The 27442-nt window shown below is 46.6% G+C and overlaps 1 protein-coding gene across 4 annotated transcripts in view; it reads left to right on the top strand.

Annotated features, from left to right (window-relative positions):
- The window catches only part of ZCCHC7 (zinc finger CCHC-type containing 7), a 117974-nt gene that overhangs the window by 62397 nt on the left and 28135 nt on the right, over positions 1–27442 (top strand). For all 4 annotated transcript variants that reach the window (XM_065656794.1, XM_065656792.1, XM_065656795.1 and 1 more), the window contains 3 exons: positions 16934–16977; positions 18203–18325; positions 18638–18808. In XM_065656794.1, coding sequence (XP_065512866.1) covers positions 16934–16977; positions 18203–18325; positions 18638–18808 — 338 coding nt within the window. The remainder of the gene's footprint in view (positions 1–16933; positions 16978–18202; positions 18326–18637; positions 18809–27442) is intronic.

Genomic DNA, 27442 nt, shown 5'->3' with positions numbered 1-27442 from the left:
GGCCTCGTGCGTTCACAGCTGGTGGGACTCAGGCCCCACTGCACTGGGGAGGTGTTTCACCAACACGAGCACAATTTTAACCTTTTGTGTAAGAGAGGGGTTGCTCTGCTACAACAGTACAGTTAACGTATTCTGAAAATTCAGGTGTTCCATGCACAGTGTGCCTTGTCCTCTCCGTTCATCCCGTGCGGGATCCCCCGCATGCTGCCCATGGACAGTGGTGGAACTGACCGCTGGAGCCCGCTGAGCGGCCGTGCTGAGCCAGAGAGCATGCGGTGTTCACCAGCACCATCCGTTCTGGCAGCTGCCATGGCTGATGTGTCCCCATCTCTACCCACGCCGCTCCAGAGGTGCCGAGGTGACTGCAGCCGCAGTTGTGGGCTGTGAACGTTCTGCCCCATGTCCTGCACCAGCCCCACCAGCCAGTCTCATCTCCTACCCTCATCTCAAAAGCTCCTGATTTTCTGTCTCCTCCTGTCGCTGTTTGGTGGCAACTGGAGGATTTTGCTCATTCCACGTGACTTCATCCCGTTTGTGCCTGTTGTAACACAGAACCCATTCTCAGGGTCAGGACCACCAGCTGCCTTTCATTGGTGATGGTCGTGTGTTCACCGCACTGCCAGCCAGCCAGACAGTGTTTGAGGCTCTCCGAGGATGTTTTGGTGACACAGTGAAACATGGAGATTCGCTGTGTACTGAACAGGCAGGAGCACCTGGACAGAGCTGTTGGTAGCAGGTTGGGTGGGGATCATGTGAGGACAGCGGTGCCTCTGCAGACCCAGGACACAGGACAACCCCACAGGTCACACCGTGTGTCTGAGGACGTTGTCCAGTCTCTTCTTGAACACTGTCAGGCTTGGGGCCGGGACACCTCCCTGGGGAGCCTGTTCCAGTGTCCAGCACCTTCTGGGTGAAGAACCTTTTCCTCATGTCCAGCTGACCCTCCCCTAGCACACAGATTTGCCATGTTTTGACATTATCATGGTGCTAAACTGACCTGCTTGCTTCCCTAGCCTAATCTGCCGATTCTGGGGTTAGAAATAAGGCCTGTCCAGAAGTCTTTGGGCTTCTTTTAAAGTTTGTTCTGTGTATGGATTTCCAACTATTGTTTCTCTTTCCTGGTCACTTCTACTATTTATATATATATATCTGTATCTATCTATATATGTATAGATAGAGATGGATAGATAGATAGATAGATAGATTGATTGATTGATTGATTGATTGATTTTTTTTTTCCCCTGGAAACAAAATCCCCGATCATCCCTCTGCAGAAGTCCCTTGTGTTTGGCTCTGGTTCTGCAGCAGCCACAGCGGCACTGCGGCGTGGGGACTCAGGCTGCGATGCCCACGCAGCTCCGCGCTCTGTCGGGGCTCAGGCCGGTCCCTGGGTCCCGCTGCCCCGTCTCCGCAGCCAGGGGGACGGTCTGTTCTGGGGGGATGGAGCAGCTCTCTGGTGCTCCCCGCTCCCCAGTGCCAAAAATTTAGCAAATTAGAACTGTTTATTCTTTTCGACAATGATACTTTGCATATTCCAAAAAGCAGACAGTTTTTTAGTGTATACCTTTGGAAACAATCACCTCTGACATGCCACGTAATTTAGGTTTTCTCCATCTGGTGTTGTTCTTCCCATTCATGTTTTTGTAGCCTGCGGCTTCAAGTTAGCTTGAGTGACTGGAGTTAAGATATTTCACAGGACCCGTCTATAGGAAGCAGTCTGCCTTTAAAGTAACTTCTCAAGGGTTCTTAGTGCTTTTCCTCTGCAAAATTCAGTTTAAAACACATTGGTAGCAAATGTTATATCCGCCATTCTTGCCAAAGTCACGGCCTTGTGTCACGATGCTGAAAGGTATCTCCTCAAAGGATTGTTCTGCAGTAGTTGTTTCTTTCGGAGCAGGCCTCTTGTATAGCTATTTGTTGAACTGTGTACCTACTGAATTAGTCAAAGACCTGGCTAAAACCGTTTTTTTCTTTTCCTCTTTACCCCTCCCCCAAACTTGCTTTTGTTATGTATTGGCTTGCTAATCCTTGTGTTGAGCAGTATCAGACATCACCTTTCTTGGGGGCACTTAGTCCACTCTTCCGCTTTCTTTGTCAAAGGGCTCCCTTAATAGGAGAAGTCAACAGGGAGGACAAAAGGGATTGAAAGTTGTATTTAATCGGGGTCAGAGAGGTGGTGTCGGGAGTGACGGGCCCACAGGCAGCCTGGCCTTTTATGCTTCCCGACGCAGATGGTCCCGGCGCATTCAGCGGAGCAGAGAAAGCTGCGCGGTGAAAGCCATTGTGGGGACATGGTTACAGCTGAGGGGGGTTGCCAGGGGAGACCGGGGTCTCCAGCACCCTGTGATCACCAGGCTGTGCCGCACACCGTCCCCGCATCCCCGCGCCCGCCGCCCTTTTAAAATTTAATGTCATTATTTTTACTGTGAGGCACATAAACTGTGGGGTGATTTGCATTTCTTAATTTCAGAGTAGCCACCTTCTGCAGAATGTACAGCCACTTGCTTGGGAACATATTGCTTTTCTTCCCCTGGGGAACAGTCTAATAATATTTGAACTTATTAAGATAACACTGTGTTTACAGAAACTTCATTTTAAAAAATTTGTCTGAGTGCAAGAAAGAATAGCTGAATTTAAAAAAAAAAAGAAAAAAAAAGGAGGGGTTGTATTTTTCAACATTCCTAAAGCCTGCAGACCTGTGCAAAAGCTTTGGAAACTATGCCCAAAATAGCCCAGGGGGCTTGCTGTAGTACCTTCTGTGGTTTAACAAATAGTGTATTGCAGCAGGTAAAACGTGTTCCTGGCAAAACAGTCGAATGCTGCATTTTTTTTTAAACAGAAACCCTACTGATTTTTTTGTTGAAGATGATCACTGTACCCTGAGTCTCGCAGGAAACACCATCTGAAAGCGCAAATACGAGCGTGAACCCTGAGCAGGAGTGCGAGGGCTCGGCACGGAGCTGGGGGCCGGGCAGGGTTCTGGCCGTCCTTGTGCCGTGTGTCCGTCCCTGTGCCGTGTGTCCGTCCCTGTGCCGTGTGTCCGTCCCTGTGCCGTGTGCCTGTCCCAGCACATCCCCTCAGGCGACTCGAAATCAGGGGATTTAAGTGGAACTTTCATGTACACTTCATAAAATAATTGGAGACTTGACTAAAAAATCAGGCATTTTGGATATTTCAGCACTTTTGTACAATTTAAAATTGCAAATATGATATTTTCCGCTCGTTTGTTTGTTTGTTTGTTTACCGCCGCAGGTCACCAAGACGTTGCAATGTGAGCGGTGGTGTCTGCTGTGGACTCCATGGCCCCGCGTCTCCACACTGCTTGTGTCTGTGTGGTGGCAGGGGGTGCTGTCATCGACAAAAAATACGTGGAAGAATTCTGTGTCATTTTGCTCATGGCACTGTAAGACTGCAACGGAAAGGAAGGGTTTGCAGAATTTTATAATGTCTTGCAAGTTAAAGTATAATCTTCACTATAGTGAAACACAGCAATAATGAAGGCTGGAGGCAGGTATGAAATTCAAAGAGCTTGTCATCAGCGACAGAGGCAAAAGAGAAAACGAGTGTTTCTTCAAATCTGTAGGTACGTTCTTTTCAGGTGACCAGTTAATTTATCATTCTTTGTATTTCCAGGAGAGGGACGCCAGTTGTGCGTTCCCTTCTCAAATTGAGTAGTTGTCCCACACATTTTCTTAGATTCTGGATGTTGCTAGTGAGTGATGTAATCAGGTTGTTTTAAATAGTGTACTTAGATTCATCTGTGTTAAGTAGGTTGCTTTCTGCTTTCATAGTATATTTTAATTCTTTAAAATCCTTTGAAGAGTCTCGCTGTGTAACACACTGCAGATTATCTTTCCCTTATAACTTCCCTTTGCACTTCTGTTATAAAAAAAACACAATCACATTTTTCCCCACTGTGTCGGTGAGCTATTGATCGCATATGAACACAGGAGTAAACTAAAGCAAATGTACAAATAGTGGATTTCAAATACATTGTCTTCACATTTGCTTGAAAATTAATATATGATTTTCAAACTCGTGCAGCAGATGCCAAATACAGGTCTGAGTTCCATCAGACCGGACCCCCCAAATCCCTGATGTACAGAGGGGCGAGCTCTGGTGTCCCGGCACTTCTTTATGGCTTGTGTGTCAAGGGCTTGAAATAAAATCATTTGAGGTTGTTCTCAGCGGGGTCCTGACCAGCACACACATGTGGGAGCGTTTTTGTGCTTCCTGCCTCTCTTGCCTTCATTTTAGGAGCTGAGTATATGGGAAGGATATTGTAAGTCTGGTTTTCAGTTGGTGATGTGGATTTGCATTGTGTTTCTAAACCACGTGCACTCAGCATGGAAACCACACCTGGTGACACTTGAGAACAGCGTGTGTGACCCAGCGGTGGTGCCAGGCCGTGTGGGCTGTGTGCCGGCCATGTGCCGCGTGCCCCCACGCTGCCATCGCCGTCGGCAGGGCCGCGGTCCCGCCACCGCAGCCGTGGTGACCGTGGGCCCTGCGCTGGCAGGTGTTCCACCAGAAACACCTTTGTGCAGCGCGGGGAGCACGTCTAGGGCTGGATCCAGAACCAACGCCAGCCACTCTGCGCCAAAGGCTTTTGGTAGGACCGTGTCTCACAAACCACACCAAGCAAACCCGCTCGGGTGGGTGTTATCCCAAACCAGACGGGGCTCGTCTCTGGAGACGGCCCCATATGCTGGTCCCGTCCACGCTCAGTGACCAGCCAGGGATGGGCGGGTGGACCTGAGGCACCTTCCGTCTCCTCCAAAGCCTGCGTGGTGTTTCCTAAAATTGCCTGTTAAATGCTTCCATCTCATGCAGAGTTTGCTGTGTGTTTCCACCTCCCAGCTCCTCCAGGCCCTCAGACTGGGCTGATCGTCCCCAGCCCGTGGTGGCTCCATGTCCTGGTGCCCAGGGAGGGTGCAGAGCCCGACGTGACGTTCTGTTCTGTTCTTGTCTCCTTCCCTGTGCTCACAGCCTGGCGAAAGGCAGTGGGAGTTAGACAGAGTGTCTGTATTATTTGTTTTTAAAGGGCAACGAGCTACCACACTGCTCAGGAAATTTGGTTGGTTGCACATTTTAAATGAGGCATTGATAATTTTTTTCGGCGATAGGACTAGTTGTTTTTTCTGAGTGTTGCCAGGTAGAAGCAGAATCCGCGTTGCAACCAGCCCTTTAATCGTCGGTTCAGACACCCCTTGCTCTTGTCCAGATGAAGGGGGGAAAACCCAAATCAAAGATTTCAGAAATTATCACCCTGACTTGCAATATGAAAGTATATTCAGTAATTTTGCATAATAGAATCATAACTCTACTGCAGTGACCATTGTAAGGGACTTTCACCTGAGGTGTGTCAGCTAAACCGATGAGATCATTCAGTCGTTATCAGAAAAGAATGACTTAAGACACAACTTCAAATATGTTTCAGCTTAATACAAACGTTTCAGTCCCACAAATGAAGTTATTGCACTGAATTAAATAACTGCATTTAAAAAAATATTAACTGCTTGAAAATCAACATCAAAAATGCTTACATCAAACAAAACATTATAAATTCAATAAAATTATAAATATGAAGTGTATAACAGTTTCCTAAAGGAACAGCAAAAAGTTGAGAGTTGCAGTACTTTAAATTCAGTAGGATTTGTGTTTAGTATGCCTTCCAGTTCTGTTCGTGTCAGGAAAAAGTGCTGTTAAATGCCCTAAAGTGCTGTTTTAAAATAGTTACATGCATCTTAACTACTCAGTACTTCTGTTGTCTGATGTGTTGTCAGCAAAGGCTGCTAAACTCTCAGAATTTAAACGCTCGAAGTCCAGCGGCGCTGGTGCCGCAGCAGTTGTGTCGGCGCAGGCCGGGGCGCTCGGGCACCCCCGCAGCTCCCGCGCTGCTTCGCTCTGGGCTCTTCTTCCTCGATCTCGTGTTTATTCACCCTCGGTTATTTATCTGAATGGACGACTTGCATTATTTTCAATGCTTTCTTTACAGAACAGGATTTTTTGAGTGCAGACTGGCTGCAGTATGGTTATTAGCGCGGTAAGCGCATCCGGCACAAACTATATTTATACTTAATTTCTAAGTAGAAAGTCGAGCACGGGATACATTATCTATGCCTAAAAGCACTACGGTTCTAGTTTAATGCTGTTGAAACTTGGTCAGCAGTGCATTCAGAGCGCAAGTGTTGTATTGTCTGACTGCGGTTCAGCGAAACGGGCCGGCTGCTCCGGCGACACGCCGTGCTGCTGCCAGCGATGGGGCTTCAGAACCGGGCGCCTCCGTCCTTCGTGTCAGTGTTTTGGAGAAAATCACAGTAAAATGCTTTAACCCGTCCTTGGGATCTCAAACAAATTCGGCGCCTGCCTTTCAGACGCGGTGATCCCGCGCTGGGCTGACACACGACGTGTTACCGACCGGCTGGGAAAGGCAGAGCAGGCCCGGCGGTGCGGGGCAGCGGCCGAGGGGAGACACAGACAGTCTGGGAGGAAAACAGGCACAGAGACAGCCCGAGGGGGCAAAAAACAAACTCAGAGACAGCCCGAGGGGGAAAGAAACAAACACAGACACAGCCCGAGGGGGGAACAGGCACAACGCCCACACAATGCCCTCGCGATGCCCACACAGCGCCCACGCGTCCCCGCCGCGGTGCCGGCACCGCAGCCTCCTGTGTCTGAAAACTCGTCGTGTTACAGAACGTAAATTTAGTAGATCTAGGAGAAAGTTGTCATTCCTTACAATAGCGTAATTAAGATATGCATCGCTTTTGGTGGAAGCCAGAAGATTTCTCCTATTGCTGTGGTATCTGTGTAAGGAGGGGAAAAAAAAACAACATAAAAAACGACCACAAACAAAAAACCACGCCAAAAAAAGAAAGGAAAAAAAGAAACATAAACCACAGAGACAAACACTCAAAAGTGTAAATAAACACCTCTTCGGGAGTGTCTGAGGCACTTTTGACCCAGCCATGTTAGTGCCAATTTCGGTTATACCACATCCTCCAGCTTTTCTTCTGAAAGAATGAAAGACAGTGCGTGTACTAAATTTACATGATCCTTTATATGTGGAATCTGGGGATGTGGAAAAAAAGAGCAATGTGAAGACTTCCAATTTTTTCATCCGCTGCAGGCTTTTGTAGAGAAAATAGACCTCACTCTGTTTCATTGGTAAGTCTTTGGCCGCTAGTAAAAAAGCCTGCTATAGTGCAGTGGCCTCCAAACGATTTTGATCACACACACCTATCAGTAAAAAATTTTTGAGCACACTCCCCCCGACATACATATGTTTATTTATTTTTAAATTATATGCATGTAGTAGTGTACTAGTATAGTATGTACATTAGAAACCATATACAAAATAAGAAGCAAAAGCAATGGAAAAAACATTAAGTAAACCCTATTTTAAAAAGATATTTCATCTTATTAATGGTCCAAAAATTCATTTTCGTCTCATGCTGGAGTGGAATGTCTGCACCGCTGTCCAGAGCACCGTGCCACTGTGCAGAGAAACAGGTGAAATCAGGGGCCTTGGGTTCTTTTTTTCCCCGCCTTGCACCACTGAAACATTTTTTTAAAATAAAAATTGAATTCTGTCCATGAGAATTATTGTTTGCCGATGATGAATACAGACCACATTTCCCTTTCCCCACTTTCTCCTTTCTCTGGAAAGAGGACAGAGTGACACCTTTTCTGCTGTGGCCCTTGTTGCAAGGACAAACCTGTTCCAGACAGTAAGAATTAGAAGTTGTTTAGCAAGGCCGCTTCATTTTTCATCAGCTTACAGTTGTGCCTCTTAGTATGGAAATTATGAGTTTCTGGAAAGCTCTGTGTTTTCTGTTGCGAGCAGAACGATAGTGAGAAGCTGTCCATCCGAGCTGTTTTCTGCTCCCAATAAAAAATGCCTTTGTCCTGTGGAACGAGATTCACCAGGAGGTGAGGACTGAAATGGGAAAGTTCACTGTGTTCTGTGCGTTCTTCGCTCTGTGCCCTCAGCACCCAGGGACATGGTCCCAGGGGAAGGAGTCTCGGGGCCTTGGCAGCACGTTCCTGCTGTTCGGTGCTTTTCTTTTCGAGTGTCTGCAGAGCTTCACGTCCTTTGTCAGGACAGCCACCACGCACCGTGGTGCACAGTCAAACCATGGAGAAGGTGTTGAGAGGATCTTTTGGGTTCTTCTGCGGTGATGGTGTTTGTGGACTGAAGAACCTGTCTGTGCGGTCTTAGGGTCTTGAAGCTCAGGGAGGCCAAAATTAGAGCAGAGCGTTGACACCTGAGTTTTGTCCTCTTGAAGTAACGAGGGGCTGTGACACGTCCTCAGCTGCACCAGTGCTTGTGACTGCTGACCACTCAGTGATGTGTTACTGGATCATTTCCACATCTTCGCTTTCCCACCAGAGCGAGTTTAGTGAAGATTTAGCATGGAGAGTGCCCAGGGTGTGGTTTCTGTTCCTCACCAGTGACAAATGAGCAGGTTTGGTGGGACAGACCTTTCATTTATGGGAAATCCACAGGGTGACACTAATTTCTGCTCCTGAATTGCAGAAATATTCCTTTCAGTATGAATACTTTTCAGGAGCCTTGTGCATGTGTTACCTAATCCATCTTTGCCATAATCCTCAGGAAGATAAAAAAAATTAACTCGGTATACATTCAACAGGATTTCACCTGTTCAGGTCCCCATATTGGCTTTAGCTCCACATTCAGCTCTGCTCTCGGAGCAATGCAATCTCCAGATCCTGGTTTCAATCAGGCTTTGTGGGACTCTGCAGGTAACGAGCAGGTAAATGCCTGTTTCGTGTTCTGCTGTAATTTTAGACCACTCTTGGTCACATCTGAGTGCTGTGCTGCCTTGGAAACCTGTGAACCTTGTTGGTAGCATTGCACTCTGGTACCAGGGCATTCACGTTTCCAGCTGTGTCTTCAGAAGTGTTCAGGGTTCTCCTCCTTCATATCTGTGAAGCCGCCACATGATGCGCAGCATTTCGAAACCTTGGAAAGCTGCAGCCACAGCCAAAGTCTGGTTGTGATAACGGTTTATAAATTGCTGCTCTTAAGACCAGCAGGTGTGCCAAACCAGGGTAAAGCCACCATGTCTGGTTGTTGTTGTAGTTTGTTCTCTAGACGTGAAGTTCTTTTGGACACTCCCTGGGGGAGCAGGTGGAAGCACTGAGAGCTGCTCTGGGTGCCCCCTGGGGCTGCCCTGTCCAGACACCGTGTGCGGTTCTGCCCCATTCAGACACCCTGTGTGGTTCTGCCCCATCCCAGAGCTGCTCTTGTTCTTCCCCGCTTGGTGTGTGGGAGCTGGTCTGGCCTCAGGTGGGAAGGAATCGTCAGAACTGTGGTGGTTTAGCTTGTCTTTCTTTGGTTTAGCTTGTCTTTGGTTTAGCTTGTCTTTGCCCCACAGGCCAGGTTATCAGCACAAAGGGAAGCTGAACTGAAATTCTGACCCATACACAAAGACTGATGATTAGCCGGTGTTGAAATCTGATTCTTTTTTTATTTTCCTAGGTTAAAGATTTTTGAAATTTCAGGGCAAAAGTAGAGGCAAGTAAGAGCCCCAGTTAAGCTTTATGTGTTTTGGATATTCACCAACATCACTGTTCTTAGTTCCACATTTTGTCCTGATGACAGAGCCGTGCTGTTTTTCTAGGACACAGCTGATGGTTAATGGTTTGAAGTCTGTGGTTCACTGGAGCACTGATGACTTGTTTCCAAGGAGCCAGGTCTGGGTCTGTCTCTGCCATGGGCAGCACCGGGTGTTGTTGGCACATCTCTGACCTGGTGGCTGTGCCAGATCAGGCACCACGAGCCTCAGCAGAACAAGGCTCCGTGGGTTTGGTTCACTCTTTCATATCTCCTTTGGTCTGTATTGGTGGAAGAAGATGCGATATGTTGCCATAATATACTCCCAAGATGCAACTGTAGATTTGCTGTTAAATGACACTTGAGAGGTGAAACAACAGGTCCTCATCAGCCGTTAATTGGGGACCATTTTAGCCGGGTGTATGAAGGAACCGGCACAGGCCATCGGCACAAGGTGTGTGCCCTGGTGTGGCTGCTGGTGACAGCGCAGGGGCCGCGCTGGTGTCCGGCGGTGTCACAGCGGCCGTGGTGCAGGGCTGTGCTGGCCAAACCTGCACAACAACCATCACGCATGGACAGAGACGGGCTGGGTGTGGTGGAACCGGTGCTACAGAGTCCGCTCTTGGTGAGGAATCCAGAACGTCAGTTCCACGTGCACCAAACCCGCAGAGCCGGTGCCGGACTCGCCGCGGCTCTGCCAGGCCAGGGGAGACCAAGTCCGCACCGAGGACTGGTGTCGGATGGAGGGTGCCGGAAAATGAACATTATTACTCCTATTTTGAAATCATAATTGTATCTCAAAAGCATTTGTTGTTTTGTTTTGTTTTTAATGAATAGCTTAGAACAGGCTAAGGCCATTTTTTGGCAGTAATCTATTCTGAAACTTCCCTTTATTTTATGACTTTGATTTTGATTTTATGCTCTTTTTCACATGTAATTCTGAGCTAGCATTTATTATTTTTCTCTTCACCAAGGATTGCTGGAATCTAAAAGGTATTTAAGACAACTTAATCAAATAGCTAAAAAGGCTTTCTCTTCAATGTAACCTATTATTCCTTTTTCAGTCATATAGGAAATAGTCAAAAAGTGAATTCTTGATGCACTTGATGAGAACAATAGATTTGTGTTCAGTCTTTCCTTCTCTAAATTAGAAATCACAGTATAGACAATGGAATTTCTGAATCATATATTATACCTTATTCTCTGGTGGGAATAAAATGTTCATGTTTGCCTCCTTTTTGCTGTTTAACTTTGACTGCTGTGAACACTAGGAAGAATAACCCTGCAGCTTTTCTTTCTTTTTTTTTTTTTTTTTTTTTTAATCTATTCATTTTATACTTTTCAGACAGATTTTTCCCCGGGGTGAAACAAAGGTTAACTGAAATTTCCTCTGTTGTGTACCTGAACGAATCAGCAGTTTGAGAAGGAAATCCCATTGATGGGCAGAGAGAGTGACAGGCTCTATTTAAAGAATTCCCCCGACTGTGTGGTAGACCAACCATGCCATGAATTTAACTGTTCCTGTGGTCCCCATACTTGTACCCACCGAAAAGAGAGAAAAACTTACTTTGTTCTGCAAATGTTGTGCTAAGCTTTGAAAATCATGAGCCACTGAGTTTTGTGAATTAACATCACGAGCAGTGGTCAAGGCTGAAGGAAGCAGTGTTTATAGCAGGAGACAGAAAACAGACAGAAAATTATGCGTACTTACATAATAGAAAAGGCACACTATGTGTTTGTGTTTTAACATGTGTCTGTGCGTTTTAGCAATTTGGTAGTGTACATATTCCTCAATAATATGATTTATGCAATTATATTTTGCTTTTTTCACTGCACATTTTTATTCCTACTTCGGATGTGAAACATCTAACCCACATGTAGCCGTAAGAGTGTTCAGAATCGCGGCGGTGCTGAGAGGACCCCTGGAAGAAGGTGCAGGGTGGTTGGAAAGTTCGGCTGCACCGGAGGGGCGCGTGGCTGAATGCGGCGCTGGGTGCCCGACTTCTGGCAAAAAGAGGCAGGACAAGCTAACCAACACCTGCGTGGGTTTTGTATTTCTTAATGTCTGCTTTAACTACCAGAAGCACTCATCCCTGCTTGGTTAAGTACTGTTAGTTCATGTGTATTAAACCTCTTGAGCGGTGGGTCCCGTTGAGCCGCAGCCGTCAGACCCTCCGCTGCTGCGCTTGGCTCTTCTCCCCGGGTGACGGCTGCTCCCGTTTGCCTAAAATTACTTTAATAGGTCTTGGGTGTTTTTTTCGCTTAAGCAGGACTGTTCAGAGTGTGTTTTTTCTCTTTTTAAAGTCTTATGTGCTTTTGGCCAATGCTGCCTTTGCTTCCATCAACGTCTTACATTTTAATTAATTTCAACATGGTTTGAGTTTTGTAGTTTGTTCACTGTCATCTTTTCAGTTTTGTGATGCTTTTCTAAAACATCATGCTGGATCAGACAAAGGTTACTGAAGTATTGCAGGTATTTTCTCATTGACAAAAAATGTGCAGATTACTGTGCATATATATATATTAAATATCAAAGGGAGAGGCAGGAGAGTCCTTGCCATGAGAAAATTTCTCAGATCGAACTTCTGTCAATGATTACATTGACTGATTCCTCTGTGGGAGTTTATGGATCTCTTTTAAAGTTGTATTAAAGACATACTGACATGTAATCCATTGTAACAGCACATGTCTTGTTTTAAGTAAATCGCTTTTTTCTCATCAAAGCAAAGTTGAGAAATCCCTGGAAGTGCCTAAGAAAAGCACTGCTGTTGGTTCCATTCCTTTGCACAGGGTTAATTTGAGTAACTGGGTGATGCTGAGCGGGTTTCACCCACCGCGGCTGCTGCGCATCCCCGCGCCCTGGTGCCTGCGCCCTGGTGCCCCTCACGCTGGGATGGAGCTGGAGCTGCCAGACACCAAAAACAGCACACGGGGTCCATGGCTGACCCAGGACGGAGGTCGGGGGCTGTGGAAGGAACGGTGCAGACCTGCAGCACGGACATCGGGAGCGATGGGAGGGATGGAAGTGATGAGGAGCAATAGGGCAATGGAGAGCATGCAGAACGATGGAGCCATGGGGAGTGATGGGGCCATGGGACCCCGTGTCCCAGGGCTGTGCTTGCTGCAGGCGGCTCCAGCAGCGGCTCCGGGCAGCACCAGGAGCACCAGCTCCTGCTCCGTCACCGTCAGTCTGTGCTGGCTGCAGGGCAGACGTTCGCCTCAAAAACTTCTGGTGACAGAGGAGTGTGTGTGGGGTGTATACACACCCCCCATATATCTATATATATCTATATCTATATATATATAAGGGTACTTGGAATACATTCTCCTAGAAGAGAAAGATGTGTAGTGCATCCTAGTCCACAGAAACCTGAATTTCTGTGCTTTGCAAAATCTGATGTAGGGACATGATCTCACATTCTGTTTGGGATGCTGCTTGGTTGTTGTCACCTCCCCTTTGCAGGGCAGGCTGAGCTGGCGCAGAGGACAGGAATCTGTTTTCTCCCCGCTCCAAAGAGTGAAATACAAGTGTGCTTTTGGTGGGGTCGGGATCCTGCCATGCCAGGGCAGCCGTCAGTGCTGCAGCAGACAAGGAAGTTCTGAGCAGTTTGTTGTTTATTCTCAGTTTTTTGTTCAGTGGTAACGGATAGTTCCTCGGGCAGTCTCAGGTCTGGCTGCTGGTTGTGTTGTTCCTCGTCCCCTCGTTTTGATGAGAGGCGGCAGCTGGAGCGCCCGTTGAGCCGTGCTGCGGGTCCGGCTGCACCGCGAGCTGCGCCGGCATTTGTATGTTTGTGCTGCTGGAGGGAAATGTGAATGTCACTGATCTCTCAAAATTTTTCTTTAGAAAAAAGCAAAGCTGTTGGTTGCCATCTATCCTGTTGTAAAGGGGCACAGGACAGCCGAGGTGTAATACGTTATATAGGAAGAACCTTGCACGGAGCTTCCATTTTCACCTAAATGGTATATATTTTGCATCCTCTGCTCTCCCTTCTCATCTTCCCTGTTCTGCACTTTGACAGAACCATTTTGTCAAAGTATAAATACAAGAAGTTTATATGACAAAGTCAGTTGTATTTTTTTTAGTCAAAGTATGGAAATTCATATAATCTTAAATAGGAGATTGCTTTTAACAAATGCAGATGAGAAGGAATAAAAGGACAAAGTTGTTGAAGATGTTCCAGGAGAATTTTATTAAAAATAAAAAGGACTCTTTAAGTGATATAAGTTTTGGGTGTGCAACTTCTCCACAGAAAAAGAGGAAAGTCTTGACAGAGATTACCTGAATAGTTTTTAAACTGCATCCTTCTGAAGAGTACAGATGAAGTGCTCGCAGTGCGATTCCTCAGGCAGAAACTCCCGTGTGTGTCTGAAAAAAGAAGGAAATTCTTCAGTGCTGTACTGGCCTGGCCTCAGGAAACATCAGATGCCAGGTTTCGTTGTGCCCGTCTCTGCTAAATGCCGAAACTTTCAGAAATTAGCACAGGTGTTTTCTGTCTGTGTTTTGACCAAAATCTCCCTCGGGGTGCCGGGGCCCTGGGGCAGTGGGACTGTGAGCTGTACCCCCCAACCTGCCCCGGACCTGGCCCCTCGTCCCTCCAGCTGCGAAATGAGGGTTTGGTGCCAGGGAGCACGGGGCCGAGCGGCGCAACACGGGGGACACGGGACACAGGGACACGGGGACACGGGACACAGGGACGCAGGCCTGCTCGGGGGAACTCGTGTCCACGGGGCCCGTGGGACATGTTGATTCACCCAGGGCAGCGAACGGGGGGAGATGTCTGCAGATCCAGAGCGTTTTGTGATTTATTTCATGATACAGTGCCAGGCAAAATGCTGCGGTCAACAAGGAGAATCGTTGCAGATTTTTCTGTATGTTTTCTGTATGTATATTTTTCTAAAGCAGTATTTCGAGTTGGTTGAGAAGCATAACATTTCCTACGTATTTCAGTCTAAAGAATTTATTGTGAGTAAAAACAAAGTCTTATACAATCTGTTGTGAATGAAACTTAACTTTAAGGTCACCAAATGGATTTAGTGAAGAGAGATTTTGTTGTAATATTTTATTCCGCATTAAAGCTCTTGTATCTATTTTCTGATTTGAGTAGTTTTCATTTCTAGCATCAGGAATATTTGAATCATTATATCATGGTTTTCCCCTGTGAACCGGGGGATTTTGACAGTGAAGAAGAGAAACTTAGTTGGTTTGTCCTCAGGAAGGGTGTGCCTGATGATTAACAGGGGTTAATTCACTGGTAATTTTGATCTGTCACCTGTCGACCATTCTGCATGTGTATTTCTGTGAAACAGTACCAATTGCCAGGGCAGGGGTTTGAATTACAAATATCTTTTTCTTTATGAGTGAATTTCCTTAGCAGGCTTCCAAGTAATAAATAATGCACTTAAATATGTCAGTGCTTTGCTTTACTTTTAATTACTAGACACCAAGAGGCCTAATTTTCCCTTGGGCTCATCCACAAGGCCCCTCCAGTGACCAAGTCAGGTGTGATGCCGTCGCCTCCCTCCTCCCTGCGGGGACGGGGGTCTGGAGCAGCGGCTCAGGGGCGCAGACACGGTGCCACAGCAGCGGGTGATGGTCCCAAGGCTGTGGGTGATGGTCCCACAGCAGCGGGTGATGGTCCCACGGCAGCGGGTGATGGTCCCAAGGCTGTGGGTGATGGTCCTGTGGCAGCGGGCGATGGTCCCAGGGCTGTGGGTGATGGTCCCAAGGCTGTGGGTGATTCTCCTGTGGCAGCGGGTGATGGTCCTACGGCAGAGAGTGATGGTCCCAAGGCTGTGGGTGATGGTCCTGTGGCAGCGGGCGATGGTCCCAGGGCTGTGGGTGATGGTCCCACAGCAGCGGGTGATGGTCCCAAGGCTGTGGGTGATGGTTCTACGGCAGCGGGCGATGGTCCCAAGGCTGTGGGTGATGGTCCCACGGCAGTGGGTGATGGATGGTGTCCTGAGCGATGCTCGTGTGGAGGAGCCGGGGATCCTCTGCTGGGACTCTTGCTGCGTCAGTTCTGTGTGTACCGTGACTTCAGTCTGACACATCGTCCAAATTGCTTTACAAGTAGGCCAGTTAATTCAGTATTAACGTCTCTGTGATGGATGTTAGCAGTGTTGGCATTAGTGAGTGTCAAAAATAAAAATATTTCATGGTGCTGATCAGATTAGAGCAGATAGTACTAGCCCTGACTTCTGGATGAAAACCAGCAGCAAGCAGGTATTGTGCTCTAAAGCACCCACTGGGTGTTTGTGTGGCATGCCTATTGACTTTTTCAGTAAACTAAGGGTTGAACTGATAGTATAGATCATACAATTTTAATTTCTTGTCATTTGCTTTTTGTTGTAGTTGAATAGTACAATCAAAATCAGTTGGATAATTTTTTGTGGTTTGTTTGGGGTATTTTTAGTTTGTAAATGTTGATATTCTTGTGATTTGTGTTCACAACACATGTAGATGCTTCAGGTTTGGATTGTGAGAACAGGATGGCACGCTTTCCATTAAAAAGTCTGCAAACACACAGGGTTAATTTACGCACAAGTTGTAATGGTTACTGTAAAAGAACAGGTAAGGTGAACACCCCTGTTGACATGAATCCTCCCATCATGGTGCACAGCTGTCTCTGCACAGGAGAGAGGTCAACAGCGGTGAACACAGAATTTTTAAACAGCTCTAACTGCATCCTTGTTCTTTTAGCTTATGGCCTTTTATTTCCTTTTTGATGTTTTTACTTCTGCCAGTCCTAGGGCTGTGTGTGATAAGGTTGTGGTGTGACAGCCGATAATTTACTGTGTCGTCCTGATTTATTGCACATTACCAGACCCTGGTTTGAAATAGAGTTACTCGGCTTACAGTCTTAGTTGCTGTGGTTATGCATAAAGTCATTTTGGCATGCAGCAGTCAGGAGGCACTGCTGAAGACACAGATTCTGCAAATTCACAGGGAGAAAAAGGGTATTTTAAGCTGTGGATTGGCTGTGTGTTCTGTGTGCTCCTGTCCGCAGCTCCTGGACCTGAGCCGGGCGCCCTGGGCAGCAGCGCTGACTCGGTGTCTGTACCTGCGCCTGGAGCCACTGCCCTGGGAAAGGCAAACCCTGGCCTGAGCTTATACCCCGGGGCAGGACAAGAGCTGGTGCCAAATAAAGTCCACCCAGCAGCGGGACGTGCTGCTTTTAAGGTGAATCAGGTTTGGTGCCAAGCAGCTCCATAGCTTTCCTGAAGATAGAACTAGTTTACCTGGTTTTGTACATTATCAGTTTCAATGAGTGCAATAAACACAACGTTGAATATATTATAGAAAAATATTAATATATATTAAATGTAATCAGTTTCATTTCTGTTTTTCAGGAGAAGTGGATGTGGACTGGTCCATCTCTAATAAAGACTTAGAGGTAACACAGACAACCAAGTTGTTCCACAATTCTTTGTGTTTATGTTTATCAACAAGCAGAGCGAAGTAAAGGGGATTGAAAGATCCATCTGTAGCTTTTTGTGTGGCACCGTGGGCAGTTTTGTCTCGCAGTGCAGTGGGAGGAGGGTCCCTCGCTGGGGCAGACAGGGGTCCCACCGCAGGCTCTGCCGGGCACTCAGCTCTGCCGCCCGCCCTGCCCGACCAGGAGCCTCAGCGCAGGGTGTCCCTGCACCGGGGCTGCACGGGGCTGTGACCGGGACCCTCCTGCACCAGGGCTGCACGGGGGTGTCACCAGGACGCTCCTGCACCAGGGCTGCACAGGGGTGTCACCGAGACGGACCCTCCTGCACTGGGGCTGCATGTGGATGTCACCAGAACCCTTCTGTGGCACGGGGGTGTCACCAGGACCCTCCCGCTGAGGCCTCCGCATCCCGGAGCATGAGGTTCAGCTCTGGGGCCAACTGCTTCCATTTCTCTTCCCAGCATTCAGTAAAAATTACAAAATCCAGTGACATTAACAAAGACTTTTCCTAAAGAGAAATGGTATTTTTGTTGCTCTTCTGTTCACTTGCCCCAGATTTATTTTTATTTTTTAAAATGGTGGTGTTTCCTAAGCAATAAAGATTGAAGGTAGGTTTTTCAATTCTGTCTGCCTACACAGAAAGTATGTGTGAGGTCACTGGGGGAGAGAGAGTTGTTTCCAGCTTTTCTTTTTTTCCTTCTTTTTCCTTTTTAAATCTTTCTTTACAATTGCAAATGGCAGGTTTGGTCTAGACTTGTATAGCATTGTACTTTGTCCAAGAGGTTTCCTTTAATGTGTGCAAGGGAACGTGTAACTTGCATTTACAATTAATGGTATTTATATTTGTATCCTGGGAAAAATTCCAGTTCGTCATGAAATAGCGTAGTGAGTGAAAGCATCTTGACTAATCAATGGAAAGTAAAACTTCATAACTACAAATTTAAACAGCATAAAAAAGAAAGTCCTGAAGTGGAAGTTTGAACAAGACAGTACTTTTCTTCTAGACAGTGCAGATTTCTCTGTAACAGACTTATCAAGTTGAAACCTAGCTCTGTAAATTGTACTTGTAAAAAGTTAGATTTCTAACTGAACACTACCAGTGGTGACCTTTACAAATTTCTAGTTCTAAGAAACACTAGAGCACAGCATCCCGAGTGTTAAGTATGTTCTCCTCCTGTCCCAGGCGCAGATCTCCAACTACACGGGCGCGCGGCACGGTGTGCGGTACTACAGCGCCGACAAAGCCGTGACCTGCAGGAACTGCGGCAGAGTCGGACACCTGTCCAAGAACTGCCCCACGCCAAAGGTAAACGCCGCACGTTCATCACCGGTAGCAGTTGTTTCCAGTCATCTGTTGTGCTTGCTGTCAGCAGCATCGCCCCAGTGGTTTATTGTTTTCATTGGAAGGTTGTTCCAGGTGGGAGGATAACTTGCACAAGATCTGTCTGTTTCGTGGAGGTCTTTGCTTTTATTGTTCTTGTAATCTCTGCAGTTCCTAGTAAGCAGTAGACATTTATTTGGGGTGGTTTCTTCTTCATTTCCTCTATTGATTTTTAAATTTTCTGTACTCTTTTAAAGCATTCTCACTTGACATAGTTATTTTTTTATGTCTCCATAGAAAGTTCCCCCGTGTTGCCTGTGTGCGGGAAGAGGTCACCTACAAAACAGCTGCCCAGCACGTTTTTGTTTGAACTGCTGCTTGCCCGGCCACTATTACAGGGAGTGTCTTGAGCGAGCCTATTGGAACAAACACTGCAACCGCTGCGACATGAAGGGACATTACGCTGACGTGAGTACAGCCCACGGCAAAGAGCTCCGTCATTTCCAGTTTTGTATCCGTCAAAAAACAAATTTACAACTACCACAGTTCTTTCATATTTTCTTTGATTTTATATAGTTTGTGTTTTTGTAAGCATGTGAAAATATTGTAGTTGGTCCTTATCTAACAGTATCACAGTTTTTGTGAAGAGTGGCTCAAAGAAAACAAACCAGAGCACTGTAAACACTCACTCATTAGCTTGGTTTTGTCCAGTTTAGTGAGGGTGGTGAAAAACATCCTTGTTTCTGTTGAGTGGAAGGTGTAGGATGGTTGAAACTGGGAGACATGGTATGGTGCAAGTACGCCAGCAAGAAGTAAAGAATAGCTCTGATGCTCCAAGAGTTCCAGATACGTGGTTTTTTTACTGCGGTCACATATTCATGAATGAAAATATTATTAGAAGTTTAAACTGATGTCTGGATGGGTTTGAGAGGCATTTATACGTGTGCTGTATTTGACACTGCAAATGTACTTTATGAACAAAATGGAAATGGTACACTTTGTTTATTATGCAAGTACAGATAAATAAAAATTTTGTCTGAGGTTAATTTATAAGGAGGCAGGTCTACAACCACATTCACGTGCCTTAGCTTAGTTTCTGCCTGCTTTTCAGTAGAGTGCTCTATTATTTATGAAAATGCAAGAAGAAAGATAATGATGAAATTAATTGTCTCTCTGCATCCGTATCCCCATGGACAGGCCCATCACTTATACACTCTAAGGGAATTTCTAAAGTAGTGGAACAGTTGCAGAATTGTGCACTCTACTATTAAGAAAAAAGTATTGATATAAACATTTAATGTCTGGAACCTACTGATGTTTGGTCTTCATCCCGCGAGGACCACACTGATGTTTCCATCGTCGCTGCTGTCACTGAAAACCCAGTTTTTCCTGCTCGGGCCAGTGTGGTTCGTACGGGTGGGGGTACCCTGTTCCTGTTGTGAGCCCCCCCCAGTTCCTCATGCACACAATGTTGAACTGCCTCTGTGCCACGGGCACTGCAGACAAATACACATTTAGTGCACATGATAATCTCCATCCTGTACCTAAGAACACAGCGTTTCAGAAACGTTAGCAAGCTTGCATCTGTATTCACAGCAGAAACAGTTCTGTCAGGTGATTGTACAAAACTGCTCCCTTCGTCTTCTAAAAGAACAAATATTCGGTTTATTTCCCACCAGATGCTTGGCTGCATGTTTCAGTGCAGTGGGAGCAACGTTTCCATTTATTTTATGGGGAGATGGACGCCCCGTAACACACACGCATTCTGCTATTAGAATTTACTGAGGATTCAGAATTGTCTTGGATAAATGAATGAGTAACTTTGTCACAAAACCAGGTGTGGAAATATTAAAAATGTTTGTGTACTGTAAGGACACTGCAGTGTGTCAAAGGGCGTCAGATACAGCGTGTTCTCTGCACTGGGGACGAGGTGGGAGGTGAGGTCGTGGGACTTCACTTGGCTGAGACTTTTTATGTCAAAACTTTTAAACAGTACGATTATGGAAACACACTTTTCAGAGCATGATCTCCTTTCTTAAAAATATCGCTTCAATCCTTCTGGGTGCATTTTGAAACAAGTACAAACTGTTTTACTCTTGGCAGTCTGCCCCAAGTTGTTGTTACTGCCAGCGAGGGTTCATTGAGGTAGGAAAGAGGGAGAGAGGTTTACACCAGGGCCGTAGTGACAGGACCAGGGGTGATGGTTTTAAACTAAAGGAGGGAGATTCAGGCCGGACATAAGGAAGAAATTGTTGCCCCTGAGGGTGGTGAGAGCCTGTTCCAGGTTGCCCAGAGAGGTGGTGGATGAAGCATCCCTGGAGACATCCCAGGCCAGGCTGGACGGGGCTCTGAGCAACCTGAGCTGGTGAAGATGTCCCTGCTCATGGCAGGGGTGGCACTGGGGGAGCTGGGAAGGGGACTCCCACCCAAACCATCCTGCGACTCGGTGATTCCACACATTGTGTTTAGTCAGTTCTGCACTAACTGCCAGGAATCGCGGGTGTGAGGAATGTGGTGTCCTGCGCCACCACCGCGTGCTGACAGAAATGTGAAGATTTTGAACAGCAGCATTTGAAGTTATTACAAGCATCATGTAGCCTAAGTAAAACCTTCGATCGGTATTTCAAAATACATCTGTATGTATGAACAGAAGCTTTTTTGTTACAACTTAGAGAATTCACAAACCAGCAACTTTGGTTTTATTTTTTAAGTGTGGTATAATTCACAGCTAGACACCACTGGTTTTTATATTTTTGCTTCCTGGATGCATAATTTCAGGTCAAGTTTCAATGCAGGATGAATTATTCTGGCAAAAAGCATTTGTTATTATTCTTAAGAAAGTGTTGAATGCTATAGCAATTGGAAGTTTGGTAGAAGAATAAAGGAGTTTGGCAAAAGAAGCAAAATTTTCGAGGTTGGTAACTGTATTCAACATGAAAGATCTGTGGAATTACAAGCAGGCGGAAGTATATTGCAATGATGTTATCACTTTATAAGAACAAGTGACACTAGAAAACTACACTTGGAAAGATCTTGCATTTATGTGCTTGTGCATGTGTACAAAGCCCTGACCAGACAGTCTTTAATGTATGTACTTCTCACATAGATACACAGATAGTGCTGAACTGAATTTTCAAAATGTGAACTAGATGAAGGTAATGACTTTGCAGTGGGACACTTAACTCAGTTTGGTAGGTGGTTCAGGTGTGACTGGAACGTGAAGATTTGTCCTCATGTTCCGTAAGTACAGGTAGAAGATTCGCTGTGTCCTTTCTGTGATTTCCCTGGAGCTTTTTGGCAGCAGCAGTTATGCCATAAGGCCTGAAGAGAAAGACAGAAATAGTTTGAGTTTGATACAATCTACTAAAATAAAACACAGATTAAATTTAAAGTGTGATTAAACATACTTTTATCTTTTTTAACCTTGTATGATATTATTGTCGTTGTACATGTCCTGTATGTAGCAATTAACCTTTTATGATTTTTTTTTTCTCAAATTAAACACAGAAAGGTAGGATAAAAGGCTGTGATAACATTAGCATACATTCCTTCTTAATTTTCTATCTAAAGATAACGGCTTAAATGTTTATCTTCCAAATATACCTGTTCAATTACCTTAAACGTTGGGTTTTTGACATTTGGAAATGTTTGAATCTCTTTCTAAATGTGTCCTCCCTAGCTTTATTTCTTCTGTTTGGTCGAAGGACAGAGGTCCTGGGAAGACCTTCTCCTCCCTCTCGCTGAATACAGACGTTTATCTGAATAACCATTCTACCTGGTATTGCTCATGTTCCGTAAACTCGATCCCGTATTGCAGCATCCAGGAATAATCGAGTGTCAGCGGGAGGCTGGACCACACGGCTCAGCAGACGGAAGATGTTCCCTGTGTGTCAGAGCGGGACTGTGTGCTGGACTGTCTGTGTGTCCGTCCTGCTCCCGTGGGACATGTCCTGGTGCCGCACCGAGCGTGAGGAGTTGGGGAAGGAAAACTGGGAGTTCGTTACAGGCTCACCATAGAAAACGATATTTGGGGCATGCAAATGATGCCCAGCAGAGCTGAGAGTTTACTGTTTCTTTTGGTATTTGAATGTTAGAAATTTAAAACTGGTCTTCCTTGTGTAGCTGTACTTTTGCTTAGAGCTATTAAAAACAGGTGCACAGTGCCATTACTTTAAAAAATGTGAACAGCGTATTTCTGCACCCCCTTTCTGGTAAGCAGTTAGACAGAATTGTAATCTTAAGTATCTTTTCTTTGCATCTCTTGCCACCTTTTCTATTTTACACACTTTATGAAGCCAGTTCTCTTATGGTAATATTCTCCTCTGTAGAGAATTAGGACTCCTCTGTCATCCCCAAATTTAAATCCTGCCTAAGTTGTGTAGATGATCGGGAACATCACAGCATGTATTTTTTCCGCTCAGTTAGGCCCACCTTAGGTCACAAAGATTTGTATTCGAAGCTTCCAGGCAGTTCTGTGGCATGACAGGCACGTGGAATTGAGGCTAAAAAAGACTTTCAGTGGCACTTTGCAAGTGAATCACAATCAACAGTAAATATTTCTTCACATCAGAGCAAGAAGCCTGTGAGGCCAGCAGATGATCAAACCATGAAAGGAGTGCTTGGCCAAGATACGGCCATTGCTGGCAACCTAAAAATATTTGTTTCGCATGTGGCATTCACAGGGGAAGAAACTGGGAACACTCCTGCACTGAAATCTTGTTTTGTGGAGGGAATCATCAGAGAACCACTCTGAAATTGGAGAGGGTGTTAGGATTACTGCTAACCTGTGAATTCTAACCCAGTATCAGAACCGGATAACAATTACCCAAAAGCTGCAGAGGAGCTGGAAGGTAAAACAGGCAGATTAGTGACAGCAGTGTGTGACCTTTTGCTTTGCGTTTGGTTGGTAATTTTTGAAAGGGGTCGCAGGGAGAGCTGGGCAGCCAGACCTGCCAGCCTGATGTGTCCACCAAGCAAATTAGCAGCAGCATGTTGGAATGGATATATAAATATGATATACGTGGGAGGATTCAAGATTGCTTTTGTAAAGGAAATCCCACTTCTCAGAAGTCTCTGGAGCTCTTCAAAGGAGAAGGTCGACAAGCATGTGTGTAAACATGATCCAGTTGACATAGTCTACAATTTCCAAAAGGCATTTGACAGAGTTCCTGACCAAAAGCTTTTAAGGAAACTAAACAGGCATGGAATAAGAGGATAAAGGTAGGATATGCTAGTGTGACATGGAAAAGGGTGAACAATAGGGCGACAAGATTTGCTGAGGAGACTGAATTATTTAGAGTGTCAGTGCTGTGAGCCAACTGTGAAGAACTGCCCAAGGACTGTACGAAACCAAGGGAGAGCACAATAAAATGGCAGATGAACTGGAGTGGCAGTAAATGTAAAGTAAAATGCCTGGGATAAAATAATCCCATCTTTGTAAATGGGTTGATGGGCTCTGAGTTTACCATTACTATTCAGGACTGAAATTTTAGAGTTATGAGATACAATCCTTTTTAAAAAAAATCAGTTCATTGTTCAAAAGCTGTGAAAAATCTGGTGAAGCATGAGGAATTATCAGGAAAGCACTGGACACCTGTGTGCAGCTTTGGTCCCTCTCTCTGTGTCCCTCAGCACAGTGGAAACTCTTCAGCCTGGAAGAGAGATGACAGCAGGCAGGATCTGCAAAGAGCTTCAAAATCAGCCACGGGTGATGGGGTCCAGGGGATCCCATTGAGTCCATGACAGTGGTTGGGGACCAACTGGTCATTGTTTCTTCCAGCACAAGAACGAGGGGCATCTGACGAAGGCAGCAGGAGAGGTTCAGAAGAGTCAGAGGGAGGTGACTCTTCATGCAATAGGAGACCTGTGGGACTCTTCACGGAGGTGGGCAGCAGGTGCAGAGTCTGCTCTGGTTCGGGGGGACATGGGAACAGTTCATGGAACAGAAATCCATGGAATGCCATTGGACACACAGGAACATTTGCAGCTTGCACAGTCACTGAGGTGAAACAGCTGAGTGTGCAAGAGCGTTAGGGAAGGGATGCGCCCACAGTTAGAGACCGCACAATCCCACGCAGTGTGGTCGTTATTGTTTTCAGGCAATGTGAACTGATCATAGTAACAGATCCAAATATCTGTGCCTCTGCTAATTGTATTCCGTAAGGAAATACGAGTCCTCCACAGGGCATTTTGTCAAAAACCTGAGTGTGTTTCACCAAGCCGAGTTACAGCCACTGTTCTGTATCTGTGCCTGTTGGGATGTTTCTGCTGTCTGTAGGAGCTGGACGCAAACCACCGGTTTTGATCGGAGCCTGGGGCTAAATGAGTCCAGCGTTCTCCAAAGTTCTCCACAAGACTCTGAAAATGCTACTGCAGCTGTCATAGAGCACATCTTTGTACAATGTTGGGGAAAAGAGTAGATATTCAAAAGAAGTTTTGATTTGTTTTTCCTGGAAGGTTCACTCTCTTTTACTGTGACACAAAGGATGCAGAACAAGCTCCTGTGCACAGGCTGTTTCAGAGTGACTCCCTACGGTCACACAATTGTCCAGAAGTGAACATGAGGCAGCTCAAGGTGCTTCGCGCAGTTTGGTTTGAAAAGGTTTGAAGTTATTTAGAACAGTTTCAGGAAAATACATTTATTATGTTATTTATTATGTTATTTATTATGTTAGGCCGGTCACTTTCCCTGAAACAACCTGGCAAATGTTTGGAGTCATCTTAGGTGGAGTCATGTTGGAAGATGCCCTGTGTTCTTCCTTGGGAAGATCAGAGGAGCAGGTGGCAGAGCTTTTCTCAAGTTTTGAGTTTGGCTGTTTGACCATCTGCTGCTCCACCTGGGAAAGAGCACATCAGCCTCATGCAACATTGTGTGCGTGTATAGGTGTGTATTATATATGTGTGTGTACATATATATACGCTTGTGTATGTATAAGCTGAAAGCCCCTTGCCATGAGTGTCCTGTGTTTGCAGGTTTGGTGGCAGTTAGGTGGATGTCATGAGTCTTGTGGTCTGCAGCCTCACCTGTCAGCTGCAAGGGTGGGAAAGAGCTTCAAAAACAGGGGGATGTGGCAGGGAGGGGACACATGTGTCAGGCAGGACAGTGTCTCCTCCGTGCTTGGCAAAGCCAGCACACGGTGCTCGGTGAGCTGCCTGAGCTCAGCGGGGAGCGGGCGGCTGGCGGAGCTGTGTCCCCAGGGCTGTCCAGCCGCGGTGCCCGTGCCCCCACACCTGCACGCCCTGCACAGCCCTGGCCACGGCCAGGGGCCAGCCAGGACCTTGGACGAGTCTCCTCCCCGTGTCCTGGCACCTCTGACCCGTGGCCACCACCAGCCGCTCCTGGCCGAGGGTCGCTGGCCCTGTCGTGCCGCAGCCCATGCAGTGCTGGCCACGGGGACGCGCCCGCGGGCCCTCGACCCTCCCGGGTGGAAAGCGAGGGGTTTGCCCCTCTCCCTCCTTCCCCAGCAGCATCCCCTGTTTCTCACGCCCGCGGCGAGTCCATGTCCGTCTAATGGTGACTGTGAGCCAACGTTACTGGGAGCTGGTCGGTGCCAGCATTAGCCACTGCGGTCCGGCTGTCTGCATCGGCGGCACGGGAGAGGTCTCGACATCTGCTCGTGCAGGAGCGGTTTTGAAGGGAAGCATTGTGTGTTTTCCGCGGCAGTTCCCATGCGGAGGTGATGAAAAATGTGTGTTTTGGCAAATCTTTTGTTTTATTGTGGTGGCCTGCGGCGGGGCAGCTCCTAGCAGCCGCCGCTTTGACAAAACACCAGAGGATTCTGTTAAAAAGTTGTGTTTAGTAATTGTTGTCGTCGTGTCAGACCATAACTGACTTGGAGCTGAAGGATTTTTGCGAGATGAGTAGCTGTGCCAGCAGGGACCCAAGTCTCCTGGGCCAGCCGCGCTCTCATTAAGATTTGCCGCTAGCCGTGGCGGTGTTCGGCAAGTATGTGACGTGCATGCTGTTATTGTATGCTTGGCTTGTCAGCCTGCAGCTTTCTGACACTCACTTATGTCACTCTTTATTCAGAGAGGAAGAAGCTTTTGATAATTTGACAAGACAAGCTCTTAAACGATCTAGGTCATGGCCTTCACTGTCTGTGATTGTGAACATATTTCCTGAAAGCCCTGTCACTCATCACAGCTACATTTTCTCCCGGGGAGCCGCGGGCCCGTCCCGCTCTCCTGTCAGCGCGTGCATTTTGGTTATTCATACGCCAAATACAGTAGCGGGGTTTTTCCTTCCCTTTTGCGGCGCTCGCATGTTAGCGGGGCTAATCCTGCGCCGGCCGCTCCCAGCAGGGCCGCGTCGAGGGCCCTCTCGGCGCAAGGCAGACGACCGGCCAAGGGAGCGGAAAGGAGGAAAGGCCGCTTAGCGCTGGTTTTGTGTTTGCTCATTGTTGTGGAAATATGAGAACTGGTGGCAAGGGCCTCGTCTATTGAGCACTCGAGTCCTGGTCTGCTGTCAGGGGCTGTTTGAGATTGAGTGTTTTATTTTCTTTGATGTTCACGTTTGAGAATGGGGAAGTGGGAATTAAACAACAGATGCATTAAGCCGTTGTTCTGGTAAAACAATAATTAGCACCTGATAAAATTCAATACGGGTCAAAATGCGCAGTACCCAGCCTTGATTCATCTGGTGTGGCAACCCTGGCCGGATCAGGCTTGGATATGAATAATCACCCTCCCAAATTAACTGAATGTGGCTGCAGCAAGAACGGCGCGGGTTTGGGTAAATTACTGGGCTGCGGTGCCGCGGGCCGGCATGGGCACCGCGGCTCGGCTGCCCCTGTGCCCAGCGTCTGACGCTGGTGGGGCCAGACTGCCGGGGCTGGAAATAAATGCAGTTTTATTTTAATGTAGTTCATCACACCACCGTCATACTCGTATGCCACAAGGGCTTTTCTTTAAACGAGGGCCATTCGTGGTTAAGTACTGTTAAATAAATAAGAAAAATCACAGGTTCGGCAGTTGTCGTATTTGGTTATGCTCTCTTCCATAGCAAACCTCTTTGCTTCATTTGAGAAGCCAGTATTCAGCAGTAATTGTTAATTATATTTTTTGTCGTTCTGTGATAGAAGATACAGACAATAACTCTGGGTT

Source organism: Caloenas nicobarica, chromosome Z, assembly GCF_036013445.1.
Source record: "Caloenas nicobarica isolate bCalNic1 chromosome Z, bCalNic1.hap1, whole genome shotgun sequence".
NCBI lineage: Eukaryota > Metazoa > Chordata > Aves > Columbiformes > Columbidae > Caloenas > Caloenas nicobarica.
Note: the sequence above shows the minus strand (reverse complement) of the source record. Positions and strands in the feature narration are given on the sequence as shown.